The following is a 26,252-nucleotide window of genomic DNA, read 5'->3' on the forward strand; positions in this document are numbered from 1 at the left end:
GTGGCAGAGCCCTTTTGACGGATCTGCAACAAACTTCACTCGAACCATCCTTGAAAGATGCTTAATAATGCCTGAAAGTTTCATTACAATCTATCGAGCGGTTTCGGAGTTCATAACGTATATAGATATATATATATATATATACACACATACATAGTTCATCTTTTATAGATATAGATTTTGATCAAATTTGGAAAATGTTTTTATTTCTTACTATCAACATTTTACAAATCAAAAAAAAACAGTTTTAGCCTTCCTGATGCAGCAAACCTAAGTACTTGTTAAACTAATTCCATTTAAATAGGAAATAAATGTTATATTTTTAAGTAGACATTTTAGTGTAAATCCAATCAGGCAAATGGAAATTCGCTTAGTCTGCAGGTTTGCTGCGGCGGGGGTATTTCAAATGTTTGGATGGTTTAGAAGTAACCAATTTCAATTTTTAATGCCTATATAATTTTAGTGGACATTTTATGTATAAGTGGATATTCATCTCCATTCACACTTGGCTTATACCTACTTTGTATGGCCGTAATTTCTATGAAAAGTATTAAAGTATTGTTCACCTCAATAAAAAAAGTATTTTCATTTCATTTCATTACTCTAATTCAGTATTTTCTCACCAAAATAAATTAGGAGGTTGTTTAGAATAATTTTTAAATGGTGAGGAAATCGACCAAAGTGGAAGGTGATATTCTGAAATAGAATAAATTTTCTTACAAATTACGATAATGTCTTAGCAAAATATTAAGTCATTTCCGAATTTACAAGCATCAACCTAGCAAATGAGTGAGGAGTAGTCATTAGAGCACATGTATAGTAAATATCATGCTTGCGCTAGCTGCAAGCTCGTTTTACTAAATTTACGAGTAAATATATATTGTGTACTAATGTGACACATCATTTACAGGATTCAGTAGGTTGTGATATTTTTGGTGACCGATCAGGATGGACAGCCCGTGAAGAACTATTATTATTGAATGCCATTGAACATTATAGTTACGGCAATTGGAAAGATATTAGCCAACACATTGGAACTAGAACTCCAGAGGGTGAGTTGACAATTAGACACATAGCAGCAAGAAAAATATCTCAAGCAATCAAACATTATTAATTCAGTAAAAACGGGTGGGGGGGAGGCACAGTCACTGGATGGACTTAACACATTCACTACCAGGGGTCTGGAGACTCTACAGAAAGAGGAGTGTGACAGCTGGCAGTGACCCACCCTGTTAAGAGTATTTTTTTCATTTTAGTTTGTCTTTAACAAACAAAAAACATAGGAAAAAATATAGAACTAAAAAAATGTGTTAATTCTGTATTATTTCTCTAATCTGAGATTAGTATTGGCTTTGTAGTCAAGTTACCTCCACTTTAACCATATTCTGCTAGACTGAATGCATATACTATTATGTGTTAATCTATAATTAATTGTCGTATAAATTAATGTCTTCAGTTTATCTCATCCAAACCTTGTTCAAATGTTATACTCTTGATCCATTGGTCCATTCATATGACCAAGCCATGTCTCTCTGCTTCTTGTCATTGCAAAAAAAACTGCCTGGTTAAATGAGTACTGAGGACTAGATGTGTGCGAGCGACTCGCTTTTTGAGCCGAGCTGAGCCTGGCGAGAGGCTGGAGAGTTTGGAGCTGGGGAGTTAAAGCACAAAGTCGGAAAATCGAGCTTGAGCCGAGCTTTTACGATTGCGATCGTAAAATGCCTCTGCTACGTAGGGTAAAAACGTAGTGAAGTGGCGAGGATAGAGTGGAGTGGAGAGCGTATCTGAGAGTTTTTTCACCCCCGATGGTAGTGGAGCTTCACATGCACATAGTGAAGTGGCAACGGTTACGAGTCAAGAAGCTGTGTTACAGTAATTTTGAATATACATAAACCCTAATTTAACCTATAATGAGGGTTAAATTTACTGATTTTGTAAGAAACCAGTTAATGGTAAAAGAAGTAAAATACAGCAAAGTGGCCATTTACTAGGCCTATACAACTGCTTAAATGTTAAAAATAATAAAAGTTTTATAATAATTCCAGAAACTTCTAATAATTTTGTAAAAGAGAAAGAAAATACTGTTTACATGATAAGTTCCATAGTTTTAATTCATCATTTAAGGGGGGATTGTACCTTTTTGACAAGAATAATTACACGTTATCATTTTATATATTAATAGCATTAGTCCTAGTCCCAAACAGTACTGCCTCTGGGAACTGATGAAATAAATCTACATTTTTAAACCATATATGTAGTCGGTTTCACCACTGAGGCTCGACCCTCTACCAAACCGTCGAGGTAAAGAAATCGGGGAGCGGAGAAGCTAGCCTGTTGGAACGGGCTCCCCTCTCCACTATGTTTTGGCACACCTAGGTGCATGTACAGGGTGGTGCAAAAAGGGAGGTTGGTTTTAAAATGAACATAACACAAATGATTTTACGCATAAATTTTACTGACTTACGTTTCTGGACACTTTCAAACTCCCAATTACAAAAAATAACCTTGTAAGTTACAAATTTGCTAGTAGGCTATGTCGATAAAACCATAAAAAAATTAAAAAATATATAAATAGAACGTAGCGGACTTTGAAGTACTGACACTCATACGGTCTCCATGTTTTGTGGAGTAACTGCCGTCCAGTAGATTTACCTTGACCGACCCTGTTGTCCGAGATGCAGTCACCCAACGTGATATGATCTGCGAACAGAAATCAGTCCTCTACGGGCTACGCCAAAATGTTGCCGAAACAGGCGTTACAAAAAAATAAAAGATTGACTGTTTCTGAAAAAAAAAAAAAACGGTTCCACAGCTAAAATGCAGTGTTCGACCGTCCACTGCACCATATCGCTGCAAATTGGGTACCATGGTCAACTTACAGACGGCTGGTAGTGGACCCGAACCTCCACCAACTACTAATACTACGCAGTTCAAATCCGACCATCCTTTTTGCGCCACCCTGTATTATTTTTTACCGGCTCAGCTACGCTCTAGCCTCGCCGCTCCACTATGTTTTCACTCAAAGATAGCGTGATAAAAAATTTCACGCTTTAGCCGCAATTGTGGAAGACTATGATAACTTTTCCGATAATGACAACGATAATGTCACATTTCTTAATGATAAAGTTATAATAAAATATACATGCTTATAGTAAACTAGCTGTAACCCGCGGGCTTTGCCCCGTTTAACTTCTTAATTTTCAAGATGATCTCGTTCGCATGGCTCAATCACGTCCTGACGTCCTGGTTGAAGTTCGTTCGCTACGCTCACTCACTTTTAGGTTAGAGCTCGTTCGCTACGCTAACTCGCCTCTAGGTTGAAGTTCGTTTGCTACGCTCACTCACCTTTTGGTTGCAAATTAGCTGTTGTCATAAATGTAAAAGAAATAATAGTGCTGCACCCTGTTGGTAATCCTTGTAACTTTAATGCTATTGAACATCATAGAACAAAACCAACTTGTTTAATTGAAACAGCTGTTAAGATTCATTAATTCCATTTAAATATGAGTACTCATAAGGTTAACATGGGAAACTCCAGAGCCACTGGGGCGGAGCCCAGAGGTCGGAGGGTAAAATCCTTTCTTAGTGAGCGTCTACTACCCAAAAGGAAGATGCCTGCCAAGTTTCAGGTTCCTAGGTCTTATGGTTTCAGAGATTTTGTGATGAGTGAGTCAGTGGTATTTGAGCTTTATATATATAGATAAGAGAACAATTGTAAAAGAACAAAAAAAACAACAGAAAATGATATAATTAAAGTTAAAACATACTTTGATTAGTAGGGAAAGAGAAGTCAATTACAGTTCATCAAATGAATAAATAGCCCTGCTAATGAGAAATTTCTTAAGTTTGTTTTAACATTTTTTGATACCGGTATTTACTTCTGCTTGTATGTCCTTCTGAAGTTTCTTATAGAATTTTTTATTGGCATATTTGGGTTTCTTTTCAAAAAGATACAATTTATGAGGACTTATAGCTAAGCTACCTCGATTTCATGTAAGATGATTATAACGACGCAGATTTTCAGGATTTTGACATGATTGCAGATGTCGATGATACAATTTCCATGACCGTAGCACACGACTATGATAACCACACAATCACCTTGGGTGAGATTTTCAGGATTATGTTCTCGATGATAATGTTTCCGTGAACGATGGAGATAGTCAGGATCTTGACACTATTGCGGGAGACTAGCAGACACCGCTATGCGGAATATATTCCTCCTGTTCTATTTTTTTTATCATTAAATATTTACCTATATACATACCATTTTTAAATAATGACATTTATGCAAATGCCATAGTTCAATTTAAATATTTAAAAATCAATAAGTTGTTTTATTTATTGTTGGAATAGTTATTTTTATTATTTTAATGTTCACTTGTATTCTTTGTTTATGACCGCGTCAATTTTAAGAAAAAAAAATGAAATGAGGGGAAATTTATTATAAACTTAGTTCTTCGTTTCATCCTTGTATCTACTAAAACATCATATTTTACTCTACATCTTAGCATTAAATTGCATTTAAAAAAAGGTATTTGGCTAGGCTAATTAACTTTTTATTTGTAATTACGTTAATTTATGATATATAAAAGCATGGCTCGGAAAAAGCTTGAGGCTGGAGTTGTTTTCAAAAGCTTGGCTCGATTGAAAATCTCAGGCTTGCACACCTCTACTGAGGACCTTAAAACTAACTGCTAAAAGGATGTTTCCATTTGCTGTTAAACCTAGTACAGTAGACTCTTAGTAATCCGGCAGACATAGGGCCGTGATACTGCCGGATTAGTGGAAATGCCGGATTACTGGAATGTTATCAATAATACCGCCGCTGCAGCAAACCTGCCGACTAAGCGAATTTCCATTTGCCTGGATTGATTTTCAATTAATCTATTAAATTAACATTTATGTTTAACGAGTACCTAGGTTTGCTGCTACAGGGAAGTTTATTCTCAGAAATCATAACATAACATAATCAACAACTAGAGATCAGCTGGTTATAGCAATACCAACATCTCCCTCTTTAGCTTTTTAATGGACGAATAAATCATCTATTGGGTCTAAATAGTCTTCCTTCGATTGATACAATGTAAGTTCTCAACCCATCTAGTGACACTATTATGCCAGGCGTCCACGGTTCTACTTTCATGTCTGGTCTCTTCTGTATCAATACCTTTTGCCCAACTTTAAGTGGGTCCAATGCCTGAGTGCCTTTATCATAGTGCCTCTTGTATTTTTCTTGTTTTTCCTTCAACTTGTCTCCTAACTCCTTCCTTGTCTCTTAGGAGTCTCTTGTGTCTCCTATGTGTATCTTTGGATTTAGTTTCATTTCTGTTAAGGGGTAACAAGTCTTTGTTGATCTTGACATTAGCAACTGCACAGGACTTGCACCCAAATCGGCCAGTGGTGTATTTCTCCACTCTAATAGAGCTGCTTGAAAGTCTTCTTTACTTTATTTTACCTTCTTTAACATTCTCTTTGCAATTTTAACTACTGATTCTGCCTTACAATTGGATTTGTGATTATGCACTGAAGTATCTGATTATCTCCATTTGGAAGTAGTGGCCATTTTTATTACCGCACACTTTTCCAATTTTCAAAAAGTTTGAAGTGCAATATTTCTGGTGGGGCAAACTATAAAATCTAATTTTTGCATATGTAATGTGCCTATATGGTAGCAACATACAGCAAATTTCAATGTTGGTATTTGATCTTAAGCAGAGTTATAAAATTTTGAATTTAAAGGAAACTTCAACTTTTGCGCCAGCTTTAATCACCAGATTTAGGTATAGAAAATCTATACACAAGCTAGTAACAATGCAATAGTAAACTTGTTACAAAATTGAAAGCTAGAATATGTCCAGGAAAAAATGATTAAGAACCAAAGTGGTTATAAATGGAAATAAAATATAGCCTAAAACAAAAGCCGTTCTAAGTAACTTAAATTGACTGGATTTACTTAGCGTTCAAAGAAGACTCATCCAGAGTGTCAGTGTTATACATATGATACACAGGGGGACTGGCCCGCCGGCCCACCGGTGGGCCGATACGCCTTTTCAACATTCCAATATTTGCGCCCTCGTTAAAGGAAAAATTCATTAAAATTCAAAAAAAAAATGAGACGAGACGTATTTCTAGAAAGCAAGGGGAAATACTTAGAGTAAAAGTTTCAGCAGTGAATAGCAAAACATAAAGTCGGGTGTGAGACCGAATGGACACTGTCGACAAGCGAGAGCAAAGCAGCTCTTCTCTCTCGTACGTGTAGGCCTACTCCGAGTGGATGGCACTTTACTCTGAGGTCTGACCCAGGACTACTAACATACAGTATGTTAGTAGTCCTGGGTCTGAGCGACTTAAAAACAGTTGTCCTCTTCCCGCGTCATTTTACGCCAAACCCGAAAACAACTGCGCTGGATCCGACATCGGTCGGTGTCACGGTGTCGTCTGTGGTAAACAACTAGTGAAGATCATTTATTATTATTTCATATTTGTTATAATATTTAATTATTGCTCACACTATAACTATTTCACTTTAAGTCACATTTAATTTTTATCAATGTCAACTCAACTCTCTTGTAAAATGGCGTTTGCCGTGCATGTAATAAATAAATAAATAAAGAGTGTGGGCTGCCAATTAATGTGTCTCTCTTTAGTGTCTGGTTTGTGTCTCTGTGTCGAAAGCTTCAATTTATTTTTATATTCTTTACCTACACAGGATAGGCCTACATGAACGAAAGTAGTATTGTAGAATCTCTACTTTTACAAAATTTAAGTTAGATTTAGTGACAGTGTATTTGTTAACTTAACCATTACACAGTAAAGGTTAAACAGTAAACAGTTACAGTATTTTACCGCCTATTAATTAATGATTTCAATATGCACTATGGCACTAATTTGGTCAACTTTCCTATTTTTACTTACAGATAGCCAGCCCAAAATTCCTTCGTAGTTCTCTCTAGGCTATGGCTATAGTTTCCTTTTCGTTTGTAGAAATAGGTTAGGTAGGCCTACTTTAGGGTTACAGTTTTGACTTAATGTAATGCTAAAAAAGTTTAAGTCAATAAATTTGTTTTGTTCAAAGTGAAAGCATATTGTTTGTGTTAAAATAATTTCATAGAAATCTAAAATATATAACTTCTGTTATTTACAGTGCCAAAAAATACAGCAGTTGCAGGTTCAGGTTGTAAACAGGAAGCACATGATTTATATTGTATGCATGCAGCCAAGTCATGCAAGGGAAAGTAGTGAAAATACACAAATATAAATAATACGAAAGAACCTAAGAAAATATTTTGTATTTTTATTTTTGTTAGGATTACTGTCAGAATAGCACCAAGTCAAGTGGGTAAATAGTCTAAATTTTGTAATCTAAACATTGACCAATAGTGTCAGTTATCAGATTTCAGATTTTCCACTGTTAATGCCTCTAGATTGCCTAAAAATGTGAGTTTACAGGTATAATTTTTAAAAAATTTCCCGGGGGAGGACCCCCCTCTATTCAGGGGGGTATTCCATACCCCCCAGACCCCCCCGGTTGGTGCCTTCAGGCTGGTCAAGGTTTACGCCCTAATAGAGTACCCAGTCCGCCCCTGATGATACATTAAAAAACTTTGGCATGTCAAAATTGTGTGAGCTGCTGCCTAAGTGGTGCATTTTGGCTTGACCCTCAGGTACACATTATGTGTGTGTACGTGTGTACCACCAATATGTAAATTTAATGATTGATGGTGCCAAACTTAATGTTAACTACAAAGAGTAACTGGAGTTAATGGTATGTGACACTAATGAGTATGACGGTATGGTTTTGGGCTTTTTATTACTGTTATCATTTCTCTTTGGTCTATTGTAACTCACTGTTTAAACTCGATACTATCTGGTTGATCCTTCTATGAATCCATCAACTTTTCAAGTAGAGTTCCTGTTCCTGGACACAGTTTCCCAACTTACAGTCATACTCATAAGTGTCATACGCAACGAGCACGTCATATGCTATTAACTCCAGTTACTCTTTGTAGTTAACATTAAGTTTGGCACCATCAATCATTAATTTTACATATTGGTGGTACATAAACAGAATGTGTACCTGAGGTTCAAGCCAAAATGCACCACTTAGGCAGCAACTCACAAAATTTTGATCTGCCAAAGTTTTAATAATGTATCATATGTATAACACTGACACTCTGGATGAGTCTTCTTAAATGCTAATACAGTCCATCTAAGTAACATAGAACCGTTGACTGTAAATCCTTAGGATAGAACCAAACGCTTTTGTTTTAATATTTTATTTCCATTTATAACCACTTTGGTTCTTAATCTTTTTTTCCTGGACATATTCTAGCTTTTAATTTTTTAACAAGTTTACTGTTGCATTGTTATTAGCTTGTGTATAGATTTTCTATACCTAAAGCTGGTGATTAAAGCTGGCGCAAAAGTTGAAGTTTCCTTTAAATTCAAAATTTTATAACTCGGCTTAGGATCAAAAATACCAACATTGAAATTTTTGCTGTATGTTGCTACCAGATAGGCACATCACATATGTAAAAATTAGATTTTTATAGTTTGCCCCACCAGAAATATTGCAATTCAAACTTTTGAAAAATTGGAAAATTTAAATTTTTAATAGCTTATAAAAAGTTAAGGAGATTGAATTCAGACTTGATATTCTGACATATGCAAGTATTTTACCATATCTTACAGGATAAAAATCATTCAGCTATGGTATTTCATTCCTTCATTGTAAAACTAGGCCTTAAAAAGAACACTTTGTTGAAAAAGTATTGTAAAAATAAGATGACAATTTTAAGGTGCTAGTGCTTGTTTTAGAGAAAATGTTTAGATGACCTCATTTATAGAGGGGATTTCGCTGAAAATAATGGTACAAGTCTCATTGTTCTAGCTCTATTCTGTAAAAAGATATTTAATTTATCGCTGATGCCTGCAAAGCCCAAAAACGCCGTGCGCGGCCTGACAAAGATGGCCGCAACTTCTAAACGGAACTAGATAAAAATATTTTAAAAACTGTTTTGAGGTCATAATTATAAAGTTAATCTATATCTATACTATCATATAAAAATCGAATGGTGTCTGTCTGTATGTGTGTTACTAATAGGTGCAAAACTTACTAAACCAACTGGGCTTAAATTTTACAAAAATATAGCTACCATACCAAGGACCCTTACAGGGCCATTCACATTTCGATACTGAACGTAGGCTTTGCCCCTTTGGCTTTAAAAGTTCTGAGGTGAACATTTTAAAAGTAAATATTGATTGATCTCCATAGCTGTGATGAGAACACTAACAATGTTTGTTTACATTCGCTTTGACATTTAAATGTAAACAAGAAGAACTGCTAAACTGCATATTTCACAATTTCAGACAGCTGATACTACAAAGAAAATAAATATAATATTTTCCATAACTATGAGGTAGGTTTATTTTAATCTAACCTTTTATCGTGGATTATTTATTAAAAAACTATGTCAATGATTATAGAAAAAAAGATTCTATAACCGTTGCTGTATCAACTCTGGCTCTGCTTTGGATTTTTTAAAGCGTCTTAGTTAAGAAAATAATGTTATTGGTATGTTTTCATGAAAACAGTATGAAAATTAGGGTCTGACTTAGGGGAGGTACGAATGAGGCATTAGTTCAAAACTCCTCCGTGAACAGCGCTGTAGTAGCACTTTGGCAATGAAGGTTTACTAATACTAATCGCAAAAATAGTTCTGTTCATAAAATAAAATTATAAATACCTCAAATTCAATTTTTTAATTGTTTGATTATAAAATTAAACTATCATAACTTAACCGAACTAACCAAACTTGCTGATAATGAAATAATATAAAAAAGTTTACTAATAGAAAAAATAATTCTGTTCATTAAATAAAACTAGAAATTACTCAATTAAAATTGTATTCTATATATTAATTTGAAACTGTTTTTCTTTGTCATAGCTATTTTGAGAGAACGGCTGGGTGTAGAAACTCGGTAGAGGTGTCTAAAGAAAGGTCTTGGTCTGTAGATGAGCCATCAAAAGAGAAACATGGTGAATTCCCTTGGGGCTCTGCCCCAGTGGCCTTTAAATTCCCATCCCATGTTATTCTTATGGAGGAAAACGGGGTTTTTGTCACAGCTAATTTGAGAGAACGGCTGGGCGTAGAAACTTGGTAGGGGTCTCTAAAGAAAGGTCTTGGTCTGTAGATGAGCCATCAAAAGAGGAACGAGGTAAATTCCCATGGGGCTCTGCCCAGAAGCCTTTAAAGTTGCTTCTTCAGATTTGTTTACATTACGACCATATGCATAATTCTACCCTACTTTTTAATGAAACAGCTGTTAATATTTAAATTGTGATTTATTGAATTTGTCAAAATGAAGTAGCCTACAGTATTTGCAATGGGTTTTTCTGATTTTAAATTGGATTTTCTTCTGCATCGTGTCTTTTTTTAATGTTCTATTACCAAATCAGTGGAAAATCCTAATATCACAGTAACTCTTGATATTCTTAGGCGTATTGCATCTGTAGACGAAACTTCGGTTGGTGAAATTATTACAATGGAAAAAAGCGAGAAATCCTGGACAGTTTGATACAGGCTAAAAATAAAACTGAATTAACAATATGCTACATTTCTTGAGCAATCATTGAAATAACCGATTTGCAAACAATGGAAACATAGAAAAAGTCATAGAACACAACCAAGTAGAAGAAAAGAAATAATGTTTTTTTTTTCATTTTCAATTGTTATTATAGACAACCTAATGCGGCTATGAGAGGGAAAAATTTGTAGAAACACTAAAAAACAAGATCAGCTTTTTGAGAAAAGATGAGATATTTACAAAAGATTTTGATTATATCTAACTGTTGTGTAGATCGTGAGTATTTCCATAATCTTCGTGAGTCGCCCTTAATGCTTTGCAATTGCTCGAATTCGAGCAACAGGTACACTAGTAATGACTTAATAATAAAATTAAACTGTCATAACCGAACCAAACCAACCAAACTTGCTGATAATGAACAAATCTTAGACAAAAAGTTAGTGCCGCCAGCGGGATTCGAACCCGTGACCTTCAGCTTATCAGCCCGGCACGCTAACCACTAGTCCAGCGAGGCCGATAGCTAATCGCCGTATTGTTACGGTAATGGCGTTCCCTCAGCTAATAAGAAGCCCACAGCTGTCATTGTAGGCTCCTCTATACCTCCCCTGAGTAAATACCTGAAAATTACAAAGTAGCCTATAGATGTTTTGTGTGAATTTGGAGGCTGCTTTAAATAAATTCTAACTGCTTAACATGTGTTAGATTAACTTAACATAACTTGCACATCACATTATTTTTTATATGTATATGTAGGTAAATTAAGCTATTGTGTTTTGCTAAACCTATGCTTAAATTAAACTAAAGAATATCATCAATAACTAAATTGTACGTCGTTGATTTTTGTTTTCTAAAATCTGTTGTATATGTGTAACTATATTTTATTATCAAATGGTAATACAAAATACTCTTATTTTATCTTAACATAGCTTTCAGTTCACATTTACTTTATTTGATACATTTATTATTTGTGTTTTGGCACACCACTGATTAAATTAAACCAAGGAAAATATCATAAAACTAAGTTAATAAAAGTTATCGTCTTCACGGACATATATATATATATACATACACATATGTACAAATTTGAACGAATATTGTTTTTGTTATGGGGACATCAAAATGAAAAAGTAAATCGGTCCTGGGCCTACGTCTTACCATGAGACCTACGGTAATAGCTGCTTACCTGTAGGGAAATTCGCTAAAAACACTTAAAATGCACTTTAAAAACTTCTACGAAGATTGCACGATATGAAACCGCTATTGCTGCAGTCAGGCATGACGACGATGACGTTTCCGTGACTGCGGGAAGCGATGATTATGTCTACATGACTGCGGGAGATGTTCATGATTTTGCCGCTATCGCGAAAGACGACAATGACGTTTCCGTGATTGCAGGATTGGATAATGATGTCTGCTCGGATAAACGGCCGAGGGAGATAATCCAAATTTTGCAGTGATCGCGAAAGACCTCACCCATCAAAAGAAGCCGGATTACTGGAGTGCTGGAGTGGCGCAGTGCATGATTTAGAGACGGTCTACTGTACATATCTTATGAACAGTTTACTGAACTACCTTAAATTCTCAATTCAATGTAAAAAATCAATAGCAATATACCTTATTTACTCTTATTAGGATTTTAGTAACTAGTAATTCATCCATCTAACACTGGTCTTATAGCTAAGTAAGGTTGTACAATATTTATGAAATTTGGGTTTACAGAAGCACGAGATGAATACATCGGACGTTTTCTTGGAGGTGAGATTGGCCGATACACATGGGTCCCAGGACTCAGGAGCAAGTAAGAACACCTGTGGGCCTGATAGTAGCGTAGATTTAATACAAGGAGTTCTCGGGTGTATTTAAATTCCATGATAATAGTATATTAATAGCATTCTCTCCCAGTAAACATTTTGAAAATTATACCTGTAAACTCATAATTTTAGGCTATTTAGGGACAAATAAAAGAGATTTTTAGACTGTGGAAAAAATTTGTTATTGTAAAAAATATGTTTTAAGTCGGGGTGTTTAAACCTCTAAACCCCCCTGGATACGCCACTGCTACAAACACTGCTTGACTTGACTTGAGAACATCGCAACAATTGGTATAATTATATCGATCACGGACGTATCGCGAAAAATTTTTTTGTTCACTATTCTTATGCTAAATTACGTCCTGAATTCAAAAATGATTGTCATTTTCGTCGGAAAAGCGGACAAACGGAAAAAACAAAAATTTCGCGGAAAAAAAATCTCAAGATCCGATTAATATTAACGGAGATACGGCCGAAAAAGCGCGGTTTCCCCGGAAAAACGAAAAAAACCAATTTTTGCGGAAATGATTCATGTGTATACTCAAATTAACCGGTAGAGTGAACTGAACAAGAATATGCAAGATTTTTCAAGATCCGATTACTATTAACGGAGATACCTACGGCAGGAAAAGCGTCGGTAAATCGAGTTAGTGTCAAAATGGACTAGGGATGGACGAGATTGGATTTTTAGTTCGAGACGAGACGAGACGAGATTTTTATTTCTCATAAAATTTCGAGACGAGATCGAGACGGGATTTCCCTTCTCATACACAACGGGAAATGCACGTTCAAAATTTTTACCTAATTTTGTAACATTGTTAGATGACTGTTTAAATACAAAAATAATGATAATAGGCAAGAATATTTACAATCTTTTATTAAAAAACATCAGCATAACATTTTTTTATTAATCAAGCCTAACTTATTAAAAATGCCTACGATTAGGAAACATAGTGATATCAGTTAGGATAGAGTTAAACTTATCCTAAAATAAAATAAATTGTAAATTGTAAGATTGTAATTTTTATAAAATAGTTACTTGTTTTGACTTTTTATAGTAATAAAACATTCCTCACACTGCTTACACTTAACAAAACTTCTCAAATGTTATTAAAGTAATATTATTAAAATAATTAAAGTAATATTTACATTTAAAGAATTAATTAAATAAGAACGCCTTCGCAAAGGAAACGCAACTACAACACGCTCCTGTATTGCACATTGCATTGACTTTCTGCAGGCGTTTTTAATTTTTTTTTTTTTTTTTTTTATATATATTCTTGTCTCGATAAAAATCTCGGTCAAAAAAAAATCTCGTCTCGTGTAACAAGATTTAAAATTTCCCGAAAATTTCCCGAAATTTTGAGACTTGACCATCCCTAAAATGGACAAAAAAAGGTTAGGTTAGGTTAAGTTAGGTTAGGTTAGGTTAGTTTGGGTTAGGTTAAGTTAGGTTAGGTTAAGTTAGGTTAGGTTAAGTTAGGCTAGGTTAGGTTAGGTTGGGTTAGGTTAAGTTAGGTTAGGTTAGACAACCTAATGCAACCTAACTTAACCTAACCTAACCTAACCTAACCCAACCTAACCTTATATAATCTAGGGTATAAAGAATATATATTCACCAAATAACCTCTAAATCGCTCCCACAGACAGCAGCACCTACGGATCCTCCTGATGCCGTTGTTCCTGTGACTAATGAACTTTTCCGCCCGCGCTTTTTCGGCCGTATCTCCGTTAATATTAATCGGATCTTGAAATTCTTTGCATATTCTTGTTCAGCTCGCTTTACCGGGTTATTTGAGTATACACATGACCCATTTCCGCGAAATTTTTGTTTTTTTCCGTTTTTCTGGGAAAACGGTGCTTTTCCGACAAAAATGACAATCATTTTTGAATTCAGGACGTAATTTAGCATAAAAATAGTAAACAATATAAGTTAAATATTTAAATTTTTCTAATATTTCTTGATTTTGATTGGTCGATATCTACTTGCGGTATACCTGGATAAAGTATACTATCAGTCTGGAAAACCTGGAAAAGTCAGGGAATTTTGTTTTCCAAAAGTTTTAGTATCAACCCTGAGTGTGTTTTTTAGCAAACTACAACTACAACATTTTACAATATTCTGTTATGGAGAATAACATGGGAATTTTACAATTAAATTTTTTTGTAATTTCTCCGTAACTAATAATTGTACAAAAATACTGTGATATACTGAATAATTTTTTTTATAAGCTCTTTAAAAAGATCTAGAGAGAAGTTGGGAAATTTTGTGTTTCGACAGTCAAGAATAAGGAAAACCAATTTTTACCCCTATAAAACCCTCCGTGAAACCCCGTTCCCATAGTCCGATGAAGCTGGTTCGCGAACTCATCCAAGTTTATCCTGCCTTACACCTTCAAACCAAATTTCATTACAATCGGACAAAAATTACTCAAGTTATCGCGTTCACGGACACATATATAAAAATTTGAACGAATGGTGTTTTTGGCCTCTAAGAACATCAAAATTAAAAAGTAAATCGGTCCCGGGTCTAGGCGTTACCTACGGTAATAGCTACTTCCCTATAGCGAAATTCGCCAATTAACTTGGTCCAATTTTAAATTGTCGGCCTCTTTAATTTTTAAAATTTAAATTACTGAAAAATGGCAGATTTTATGGAAAAAAATAACTTACAATTTTATTTAGCATTTCAAAATTCCTATCAAATGACTAAAAAGGTCAAATAACAAATAGCTGAAATATTAGGATTTTAGTTTTAAAATAAGCAAAAAATTAGGTGCAACCTTTGCTTGCTTATCCTCATTTTACCTGTCATCAGCCTTATGGCTCCTTGGCATTTCAAAACAGCATCTTATTGATCTGAAACATTTTAATTTATCATAAAACCATTAGTTCTGCCCTGGCCAAAAGCACCTAGCCTACCTAGATCTCACATGTTCTCCTCTGTGTACAGATGTAAGCTGACAGACTTGACAACGGGGCTGGATGACGACCCTCAGGCAGTTCAGGCTCTGCCCCCCACCAAGCAGCCTGTGGTAGACGTGCGGCTAGAGGATGCTCAACAACTTGATTACATGCCTCTCAGAGATGAGTTTGAAGTGGTTGGTACCATGTCTGCAGTTATATATACACTTAGATATAGTAACAAATTCAAATTAGTTCAATTGTTTTGTAAATTTTTTTGGGTAGAAATTAAAATACTTTATATTCTTTCACTTAATTTTTAATTAATTTTCTTATGACAAAATTGTAGTATTGAAATTCAGACATAAGTTCTTTATTGTAAAAAAAAATCTAAATCTTTTAAGTATTACCAGGGGAGCTCATGCTAAAATAGTACATGTATTATAGGGTTCAAAATTATTCTCTGAGACACAATGAAAGTTGGATTGTGATTTTAGTTTTCATATTGACAAATTTAAATATTGATTTTATATAAACCACTATTACGACTGATCTCTTTTCATAATCTTAGCATTTTATTATTTCATACTTTCCTAACCTTACTTTTTGCTGTGCACTCAATCTTGCTACACTATGTTTGTTTTTTTCAATTCAATTCAATTCAAATTCTCTTTACTCACTCACAGTACAAGTTTTTATACAATGAATAGCGTCAAATAATATAAAGATGAATTATGCCTTATCGCTAAAACAATCATTATCTTATCAAAACAAATGTTAAGCTTGTTTCTCTTGAATTCCAAAATTCATCCAAAAAATACAAAGACAATGAAAGGAGATAATTTTTCAATCTTTTTTTAAAAACATCAAAACTTTTAGCGAATTTCCCTATAGGGAAGTAGCTATTACCGTAGGTGGCACGGTAAGACCTAGACCCGGGACCGATTTACTTTTTCATTTTGATGTCCCCAGAGGCCAAAAACACCATTCGTTCAAATTTTTATATATGTATATATATATATATATATAGATTTATATATATATATATACGTCCGTGAACGCGATAACTTGAGTAATTTTTGTCCGATTTTGATGAAATTTGGTTTAAAGGTGTAAAGCGGGATAAACTTGAATGAGTTTGCGAACCAGCATGATCGGACCATGGGAACGGGGCTTTACGGGGGGTTTTATGGGGTAAAAATTGGTTTTTCTTACTTTTGACCCTCAAAACACAAAATTTACCAATTTCTCTTTAGACTACCAATTCCCTGAACAGCGATTTACAAAATTTCTTAAAATATGAAAATTTCATTATTCTTAAAAACCTTTTCTGTACTTTAAAAACTTTAACTGAATCACATGATGATCCCCAGAACTCAATCCCATGGTTAATAATTGAAAAAAGAAAGCATAGTAGATATCAATTCTAGTTTTAAGGTCAATATAATTACGTCTAGTCATTTGATAACAGGCTGAATTTAATTTACTAATAATATTATCAATACAGTTACTCCAAGAATAATTAATATCCAGTTATAATCCAAGGAATTTTGGGCTGCCACTAAGTGTTATTAACCGGTCTTGAAAGATGATTTATGAATTATAACCTTGTTTTGACTGTGCGGTACAAAAATTTAATAGTTGAGTTTTATCTTGATTAAGTTTTAGTTTATTTAACTTCAAACCAGCTTGCCAGTTCATAGAAAGTTTGATTAATTTTATGCTCCAATTTAAAATGGGACTTAGCTTCAATAATTGCTGTTGTATATTCTGCATATAAAATAATTTTTGTTGAAACATTCCTAGGTAAAGCAAAGGTCCCATTTTAATTTGTTCCCAAACAGTTCTTTGAAACCGGTTATCTAGGTATGATTTAATCCATGTAATTGATTGCTTAGAAAATTTGTACACATCAAGCTTTTTTAAAAGTATACCGTGGTTAACACAATCATAGGCCTTGGAAAGGTCACAGAAGACCCCAATGGTACTCTGTGACCCATCCAGAGCCCACGATACTTCGTTAACAAGTTTGTTTAGAGCCCCTGCTGTACTGTGATCTTTTTTAAATCTAAATTGCTCAGCGACCAAAATTGAGTGTGCCTCTACAAATGTTGAAATTTGATTTAGTGCTACCTTTTCAACAATTTTGGAAAAAGAAGGAAAAACTGAAATGGGACGATAATTATCAGGATTTTGTTTTTGTCCTTTCTTGAAAACAGGGTTTACTTCTGCGTACTTTAAATTATTAGGAAAAACAGAAATTTTGAAAGATTGATTTATTAAAACCGATATAGGAACAGCAATATAGTGCATTACTTTTTTCATAATTTCCAAAGGTATTTACCAATGGTATTATTTATCCAATGGTAAAGTTTAAATATTTGATATTTTTCAGGAATACGATAACGAAGCAGAAATTTTAGTTTCTCATCTGACCCATAATGCAGACGATGACGAACTGGATACGGGTTAGTAACAAAATAGACTCTGTGATATTTGAACAGAAGTAGGCCTATTTATTGTTACAGCTCAATTAAACTTTGTAAGATATGACTGTTGGACCTAGACACATATGGTCTGTGGTTGTATGTTGCCATTGACTTTTGTACGCTGAAGTGGACATCCCATCTATATGAACCTGCTGTAGTCTTTTTTTGTATTCAGGTAGAACATAGTTAAATGAACCACACTAATAGTTTGCACTACACTGTAGAAATTCTATTTTCTCCTTAATGTTTGGTACTTTGATAACACTGGACTTAAAATATGCTATCGATTTTTCTCAGAAAAAAGTTGGCCTACGGTATTTGACAGAAATTTGTAATATCAGTAAGGACCTTGTTGACGGCTTAATAGAACCACATTCATTTTTTTTGTAAAGCCTGCTTTAGCATGGAAATAAAAAATTTAATTTCTCAAAAAGTTAAAATTTTGATAAAAATCTTTCATAGTTTAATTTTATGTAATTCTTAGGTATATTTTAACCGTATGAGCATAAGCCTAAATGGATATTCACAATGTGAATGTTTTTGCAGCTCTGAAGCTGACCCAGGTGGAGATGTACACCCACAGACTAAGAGAGAGGGCTCGCAGACATAGGGTTGTGAGGGACAACCAACTCATAGCTCAGTTCTTCAGTAACAAGGACAAGCCTAAGAAGAAGATCTCACGAGAAGAGAAGTAAGGAACATCCAAGTCGCAGTTATACAGAGTTACAGCATTGACTGTTGGATACTGTAGTAAACATCCCATCGATATGGACCAGCTGTAGCTTAATTTTTTTTATTAAACAAATTTTAAAAACTTGGCTGAATGAGCCACTTACAGAGATCGAGAGATCCAAAAAAAGTTTCTCCTAGTTTTGGTTTCTGAGTTAGGCCTAGTTGATGTGTCAGAAAAATGCTTATAATAGCTTACAGTAAGTCGTTCCTATCAGTTGTTATAAACAAAACAGAAATCAGAAAGTTGTGTTTTTAATCGTAATTCAACAACACCCATTTTGATTCCATAACTGGTGACCACTTTAAGATGGGGATAGAATGTCTGGCTCTATCAATAATCAAAGGTTACAGTTAGCGTGTAATATAACACTGATCCAGAGTAGTAATAAGAGAGAGTATATCGAAGAGAAATTTAAAATTTATGTCTCTTCCGCTTTCCTTTTTTCATTTCCCTTCAATTTTCTCTTTGAATAAGTTTTGAATTTTGTTGTGTAATGTTTAGCTCCTGGATTATAATATCACCTGGTAAGCTAGCTGAACTCCTAACTTTAATACTTGACAACCTTTTTCAGCTCAATACTCTAGTTGTATTGTTGATGTTGTGTAGTTGCATATTCTTCTAGTTGGTATTAATGTATGTATTTATGTAACAGAGAGTTGGGAGAGAAGCTACGACCGCTGTGTAAGGAGCAAGAGCAGTTTATCATGGTAGGAGTGTTGAAGCAGCGAAGGCTGTCTCGTAGATTATTGGAGCTCATGAGGTATCGACGCAACGGACTGGTCAGGCTGGAGGAGATCCTTCACTTTGATCAGGAGAGACAACTTAAGCACAACACCAAACCCGTAAGTGACAAAAAAAGCTAGATTATTTATATATTTAAACTCTACATCTTATGTGAATAAAACCATACTTTATTAGAATCACTTTCATAAACACCAAACAACCGCATCCAAGTGCTATTAAAGTGATTGATAACAACTTTATTCTTGAAGTTTTCAAGTGTTGCACATTTGCTTTTTTTATTTTATTTTATTCCACAGGTATACTTCAATACTTTTAGTTGGTAGATTTTAAAAACAACTAGCTGGCCCGACAGACGTCGTCCTGTCCTGATGTGGTTTTATGTCAAATGCTCGTTCATTTTCAAGATGAGCTCGTTCGCATGGCTCAATCACGTCCTGGTTGAAGTTCGTTCGTTACGCTCACTCACCTTTAGGTTGGAGCTCGTTCGCTGCGCTCACTTGCCTTCAGGTTAGCTCGTTCGCTACGCTGACTCGCCTCCAGGTTGAAGTTCGTTCGCTATGCTCACTCACCTTTTGGTTGCAAATTAACTGTTGTCATAAATTTAGAAAATAATAGTGCTGGACCCTGTTGGTAAACCTATTAACTTTTTAATGTTATTGAACATCACAGAATCAAATTGTTTAGTTGAACCAGCTGTTAAGATTCTTTAATTCCATTTAAATATGAGTACTCATAAGGTTAACACGGGAAACTCCAGAGCCACTGGGGCGGAGCCCTTTTGACGGATCTGCACCAAACTTCACACAAACCATCCTTGAATAATGCTTAAATGCCTGAAAGTTTCATTACAATCTGTTGAGTGGTTTCGGAGTCCATAAAAGACAAACAAACAAACATACATTGGATTTTATATATATATATAGATATATATATGCAACAGCACCGTCACAGGGCTAATAGGAAGATTATAGTGTTAGTGAAATAGGTTAGAAGATAGGGGTGAAAGAGGGAAGGTGGCAGAGGGTTCGGGATTAATGTCATTGACTATCAATACAACTAGGCATTCCATCCCCTTGTTAAATTTATTTCCAGTTTTCAGTGTTGGGGAAGCTTCTTTTAAAATGTAGCTAGCTACAACTACTGCTACATTAAAGTAGCTTAGCTACAGCTACAGTTCCTATAAAGTAGCTAGCTACAACTACAGCTACAATGAAATGTAGCTATAGCTACAATTTTAGCTACTTTTCCAAAGACGCTACTTTTATTCCACGCACATTAGGTAAATGTAAAATTAATTGCAACTATATAAACCTAACATTACAACAACAGAACCAAAATAAGTTAGTTGGGTGTTCCATCATATTTAGTACTTATTTTTAAATATTGTATTATTTTTAAGCATCTTATATGTAAATTTTATTAAGTTCAAAGGACATACAACCAAACTATATTTTAAAAGCCCATTTTATTTCTTTAATATACATTCATTTATAGATGTCTTTTATCAACTATTAAAAACAATAAAACTGTAAAACGATTATTTAAAAATACTTTTTTGTGTTACAGAGCCTAGCCTACTGAAATTGGAGTTTATTGCCTTTCGTTATTTTTAATGTTAAAACTGACATTGCTATAACTTTTAACCATAGTAATATGTTACTTGTTCTATGAATAACACATTTCAATGTCAAGAAATCGTCCTTTGTCATTGTGCTTCAACAAATATTGGTGCAGAAAACAGTATTCAGCAACTTATCTTTCTAATCTAACCAAGGAAGGGGTTGTGATGATGAACCACAATCAACAGCTGAAGCAAAGGTTGATAGACCAGCTATCTCGTTATTTTAAGGTTTAGTGTTGATTTCCATTAAAACCCAAGTTTAAACTAAATTTATACACTAATAATTTATAACTAAATTGATTACTAATTTCCCTGTCAATCACTTGCAAGCATTCAATAGCTTCTCTTGTCACCGGTAACGTTTAAACGTCATCTGCATCTAGCGATTTTATTTTATCTGACAGTAATCATAGAGTAGCAAACAAAGGAAATGAGAGCCACAAATGTGGATAACACTCAGATAATGGCCTCCATGTCCACGCAACGTTGTAATAGGTAATGAAACGACTGTGACCAGCTGTATGAAGCCAAGAAAGTAGGCCTAATTTTCTTGAAAATCTCAGTTTGAAAAAGGTTGTTTCACGTAAGGTTGTGATAAAAATCACTATCTCAATCAATGTTAATGTAGCGAGAAAAGTAGCTAAAATTCCGCTACATTAACTTTAAAAATGTAGCTAGCTACAAAATCTTAAAAGTAGCGTAGCTACAGCTAACATTACAAAAAAAGTAGCGTGCTACTGTAGCGTCGCTACTTCCCAACACTTCCAGTTTTTGATCAAACTGTTGTAGGATAAAACTTACTTTTAACTGTTTTTTTTTTATCGCATCATTACCCTAGTAATAAGTTATGAAAATAGTAAACAAACACCTAATAAACCTGTAATGTGCTGCAAACCAACCGGTATGTTTCTTTCACTCCACGATCATTCACTCCACCAAGTATTTTTTACAAATTGTTAGTCTGTTTGTTCGCTCCACTGTTCATTCGATCCACTGATACAGTCAGCTCTAGAAGTAGACTAATCAGTAGAAAAGGTAATGTCCAATAATTCCAAAACGTGCTACACCACACCAGACAGTTACTTTTTCATTGTGCAAAGGCTTTTGGAAGATTTCTTTGGGATTTTCCATTGCCCAGTTGACAATTAATTATGTGTGTTGACCCTACCACACAAGTGGAAATTAGCTTCTTCGTACTTTATTAATACCATATGTACTTTATTAGAATGTTTTCACCTTCAATAACCTGTAACAGTCTTTGACTAAACATCAGACGTAATCTAGGGTCACCTTGATTGAGCTTCTATACAACAACCAGCTTGTAGGTATTAAAATTAAATCCAAATGTAAAATAAATTGTTTACTGGAGCTAGAAACGCCTAAAGCAACAAAATGTTTCTTGCTGGTCTTTTTGAACTTTGGAGAACACATTCTCACACTCTTGTGATGTGCTCCTCTGTACATACTGTACACACTTTGGCTTCTCAGGAGGTATATTCTTGGGAACAGATCCCTTAGTTCTTAAATTAAACATCCCAGACTTCAGATAGTATTCCTAGAGGTAATTACACCATAACGAGGGGCATGAAATAATTAAAAACAACCTTTGGGTAACAATCGTAGACTCGTTATTTTATAAATAGCCTTCAACGCAAAAGGCCAATGTTGTAGTGTTCAATGATCCATGATTAATGAAATAACATAATATGTGATGTTGTTTATTACAAAAATAAAAATTTTACGAATAACAACAGCTGTTTAAAAACCACATGTTATAACCTACAATCTTCCACCTCACCATTAGTTTGGTTAAGAAAGGCTACTGTTCTTGATTTCACCATTAAATTAATTTTTTAGATTAATTTGTAAGTACTCCATGTTTTAAAGACAAAATTGCTAGTTTGATGTTTTATTTTAATTTGTTTAGTACCGGTAAGTTTAAATTTTGACCATTTAACTTATAGTTTGAAAATGTTGTTATGCATTTTACTCGCCTTCAATTGGACTATGAATGATTTTTAATACACTACAACTTAGGATCAAATAGCCGAGTATCCTTTTTTGAGCGACAAATTTTGACCTGAAAACTTGAATTTTTGAACCTGGAAACCTGAAATAGTCTTTGGATTTAATTTTCATGAGATGCTAGAGAAACCTGTGTAGTTGTGAAGGGTGGGCGTTGTGGGTTGAGTTGACAGGAACTTTCCGTCAAATCGTGCCAGGTCTGAATAGGGATTGGCAAATTTTGCTAAGATTATACTTTCTATTTTGTGGATCGTTTCAGATATTAATATTACTGAATTATTAGACTACTATCTTTTACCAAAAAGCAAGTGCTATTTGTGTTTGAGTTTCTATGCATCTTTTGTTAAGTTTTTTGTTATTAAATAATCCAAACCCTGGTCTGGATATTATTAAAATGCTTTTAAGTTTGGTAGCTTATCAATGCATTTTTAATTAACGCAGACTACTAATTTCTAAAAAAAAATTAACATTTATCAAAGTAGTTTTGTGAACAATGAATGAATTTCAAGTTCATAAATTTTTAACATAATAGAGGTATACAAGTCTTTTAATTGAACAGACAAAATGAAGAAAGTAAACAAAAAAAAATTATTTTACTGTCTATTTAAAATATACTGTAGCCTGTAATTATTTGCAGGGAAATGCTGCTTCCAGCATTCAACAGTTTTCTGGTGGATCGAAAAAAAAGTAAGTTATCTCCCATTTATTACTAAAATTGCCTTGAAAATAAAGTGCATGGATACCTGCTGAATAAATGAATGGACTATTTTCTGAACGACAATGAAATACTGGAGGTTATGATGAAGTAAAGGTAAAGAGCATCTTTCTTATCGGCTTCAAAACTAATTAGCCTATAAGATGGATACAACCAACTGTTGCAAAGCTTTTACTGATTCAATATAAAAAATATAATTGGATTAGGAAAGAATAAGATTATTGTCTTTTCAGTTACAAAGTTAACATCAACACTTATCAATCATTAGATAATCATAGGCTCAGTTAAATTGTCTTAGTATGTATATTTTACAGCTCTTCCAAAGAATCAAAAGACCTAGGCCTAGACCTAAATTATTTTTCACCACACTATGATGTTTTTGGCTGTATTACATACGTTAATTGGTGGCTGAAAGTTACGTTTTGCTGGCCATGCCAGCTGTCATCGTAATTTGGGGACCGAGCAGGTTTTTACAGGCCGGGGCCGCAAAATCAGCTGTCCGCTTACTTAAAACATGAATGCATTTTAAATACACAATCAAAATCCATAGCATTGCAATAGAATTGTGTTATTGTCACCGTTGCCTAGCAACTATTTATTTTTATTTTTGCTGATTCCTCAAATTATTGCTTCACATAACCTTAAAGTTGTAGTTGTGTTGACTATCAGTGTGCATTATTATAGTGGTGAATAGTGGTAATAGGGTATAGTGTGGTGAAAAATAGCGTTCGTACCACGTACCGAAATGGTTTTGCAGCTCTCGATCTCGAACTTAAAAACTATCTCGAGACGGCAAAACCTCATTTTCGGCCCTAGGTACGAAATATACTATATGAGGGCCTGTGTAAATTGCTTGAGTAAAAAAATGAAGTTATACAAGTAGCAAAGTCACTATCAACATTCTGGTTCATAAGATTTAGATTGTATAAAATGTGCACAAACACACTTAGTGGGGATGGGTAGCAGAAAAATATTTCAGTTCTGGCGGGGAACATGCAACTTGAGGTGGTTATAGTATACTAGTCCCTGAACCCAAAATCGCCCAGACCCCAATTTTACCAATTACCCAGAACTCGGTCGTCCGTAATGACGTCATCAAGATGGTGGCTGTAAAAGGATGCTGGGTAGCCATGAATTGGTTATAACACCCAAAGGTCTGAACCGATTTTAATGAAATTTGGCATACAAGTACTTGAATACATTATCTCGGCCCAGGTTGTCAATTGTCGAGTTTGATTAAATTGTTTAAAAATGGCGACCGTTAATAACTATAATAATAAAAATGTTTCAGTGTTTTGGTTTCTTAACTCCCTCCAGAGATCTGCCTCAACCTAGGTATTCATTTTCCTTGCAATCACAAGCTGTGATGCCATCTCTGCATTTCATGGAATAGGCAAAATACCCCCATCACAGCAAACCTGTAGACTAATAAGTGAGTTTCCATTTGCCTGATTTGATTTGCTTGGTTTGATTATGAATAACTTACATCGCTTTAACGGTTATTTAGGCTATTAAATTTATTTAGGAAAACTTGTTCCAAGGAAATTAAGGATAGATAATTAGAATTAAATAAGAGCTACAAAGAGCTGTGCAGTAAGAACAAATGTTGTATTATCAGAAAATAATAAACGACTTAGGACAAACCTCAGATAGTAGGACATTGTGGAAAGCAATCAATCGATTTAAATGTAATGACAGGCAGACTATAGTACTAAGACTTAGTACTATATTACTATGTACTGTACTATATTACTAGTACTGTATTAACTGACAAATTAATGGATAAGACATTTTGAAAAGCTGTTAAACCCTGCCCTGACGTCTTCAACAATTAATTTCGCTTTGCCTGAGATTGTAAATGGAAATTTAGATAGAGAGTTTACTATAGCTGAGATAAAACATGTGTTAAATAAAGCTAAGGCAGAAGAGGCTCCTGGCTAATACAGAGTACTCTATGAATTCTTTAAGAACGCAACCGGTTAGAAAAATTAATGACAATATATAACAACATTTTAATTGACTAAACAGTTCCGAATCCTTTTAAAAGCTCCTTTGTATTCCTGCTATTTAAGAAAGGAGATAAGGATAATGTAAACAACTATAGAGAGCTATCATTTATAGACTGTGTGTGTAAAATATTTACAGAACTGATTAATAACAGACTATATTCATGGCCGGTGGAACAAAATAAATTGACAGAGTTTCAGGCTGGCTTTAGAAAAGATTATTCAACTACGGCCAATATATTTTATTTATCATCAATGATCAAAATTAGTACTAATAGAAATAAAAAGCTGTTTTTTTTTGTGGATTTTTCCTCTGCCTTCAACACAATTGACAGAAAGTCGCTGATTTATAAATTATCATGTTTGGAGGTGTCAACAAAAATGTTAAACATTTTATCAGATTATTACGATGGCACGGTGGCAGGTGTGTGGTGCAAGGGCGGTGTCACAGAGTCGTTTGCTACAACAGCCGGTTTAAGAGAAGGGTGTAAATCTGAGCCCTCTTATGTTCTCATGTTCATAAATGATCTGCCAGATATTTTGGAAGGGGGGTGCAGTTTTGGCGGGTCCAGAGTTAATATCCTAATGTATGCAGACGATATTGTACTCATGTC

General features: G+C 34.4%; 1 protein-coding gene across 4 annotated transcripts in view; it reads left to right on the forward strand.

Annotated features, from left to right (window-relative positions):
* The window catches only part of LOC128983071 (transcriptional adapter 2B-like), an 84,337-nt gene that overhangs the window by 17,973 nt on the left and 40,112 nt on the right, over window positions 1–26,252 (forward strand). For all 4 annotated transcript variants that reach the window (XM_054402217.1, XM_054402215.1, XM_054402216.1 and 1 more), the window contains 7 exons: window positions 911–1,052; window positions 12,310–12,388; window positions 15,355–15,502; window positions 17,701–17,773; window positions 18,341–18,485; window positions 19,180–19,369; window positions 23,555–23,604. In XM_054402217.1, coding sequence (XP_054258192.1) covers window positions 911–1,052; window positions 12,310–12,388; window positions 15,355–15,502; window positions 17,701–17,773; window positions 18,341–18,485; window positions 19,180–19,369; window positions 23,555–23,604 — 827 coding nt within the window. The remainder of the gene's footprint in view (window positions 1–910; window positions 1,053–12,309; window positions 12,389–15,354; window positions 15,503–17,700; window positions 17,774–18,340; window positions 18,486–19,179; window positions 19,370–23,554; window positions 23,605–26,252) is intronic.

Source organism: Macrosteles quadrilineatus, unplaced genomic scaffold, assembly GCF_028750875.1.
Source record: "Macrosteles quadrilineatus isolate MER2022 unplaced genomic scaffold, UCM_ALF_1.0 Scaffold_1__1_contigs__length_201487025, whole genome shotgun sequence".
NCBI classification, from domain to species: domain Eukaryota; kingdom Metazoa; phylum Arthropoda; class Insecta; order Hemiptera; family Cicadellidae; genus Macrosteles; species Macrosteles quadrilineatus.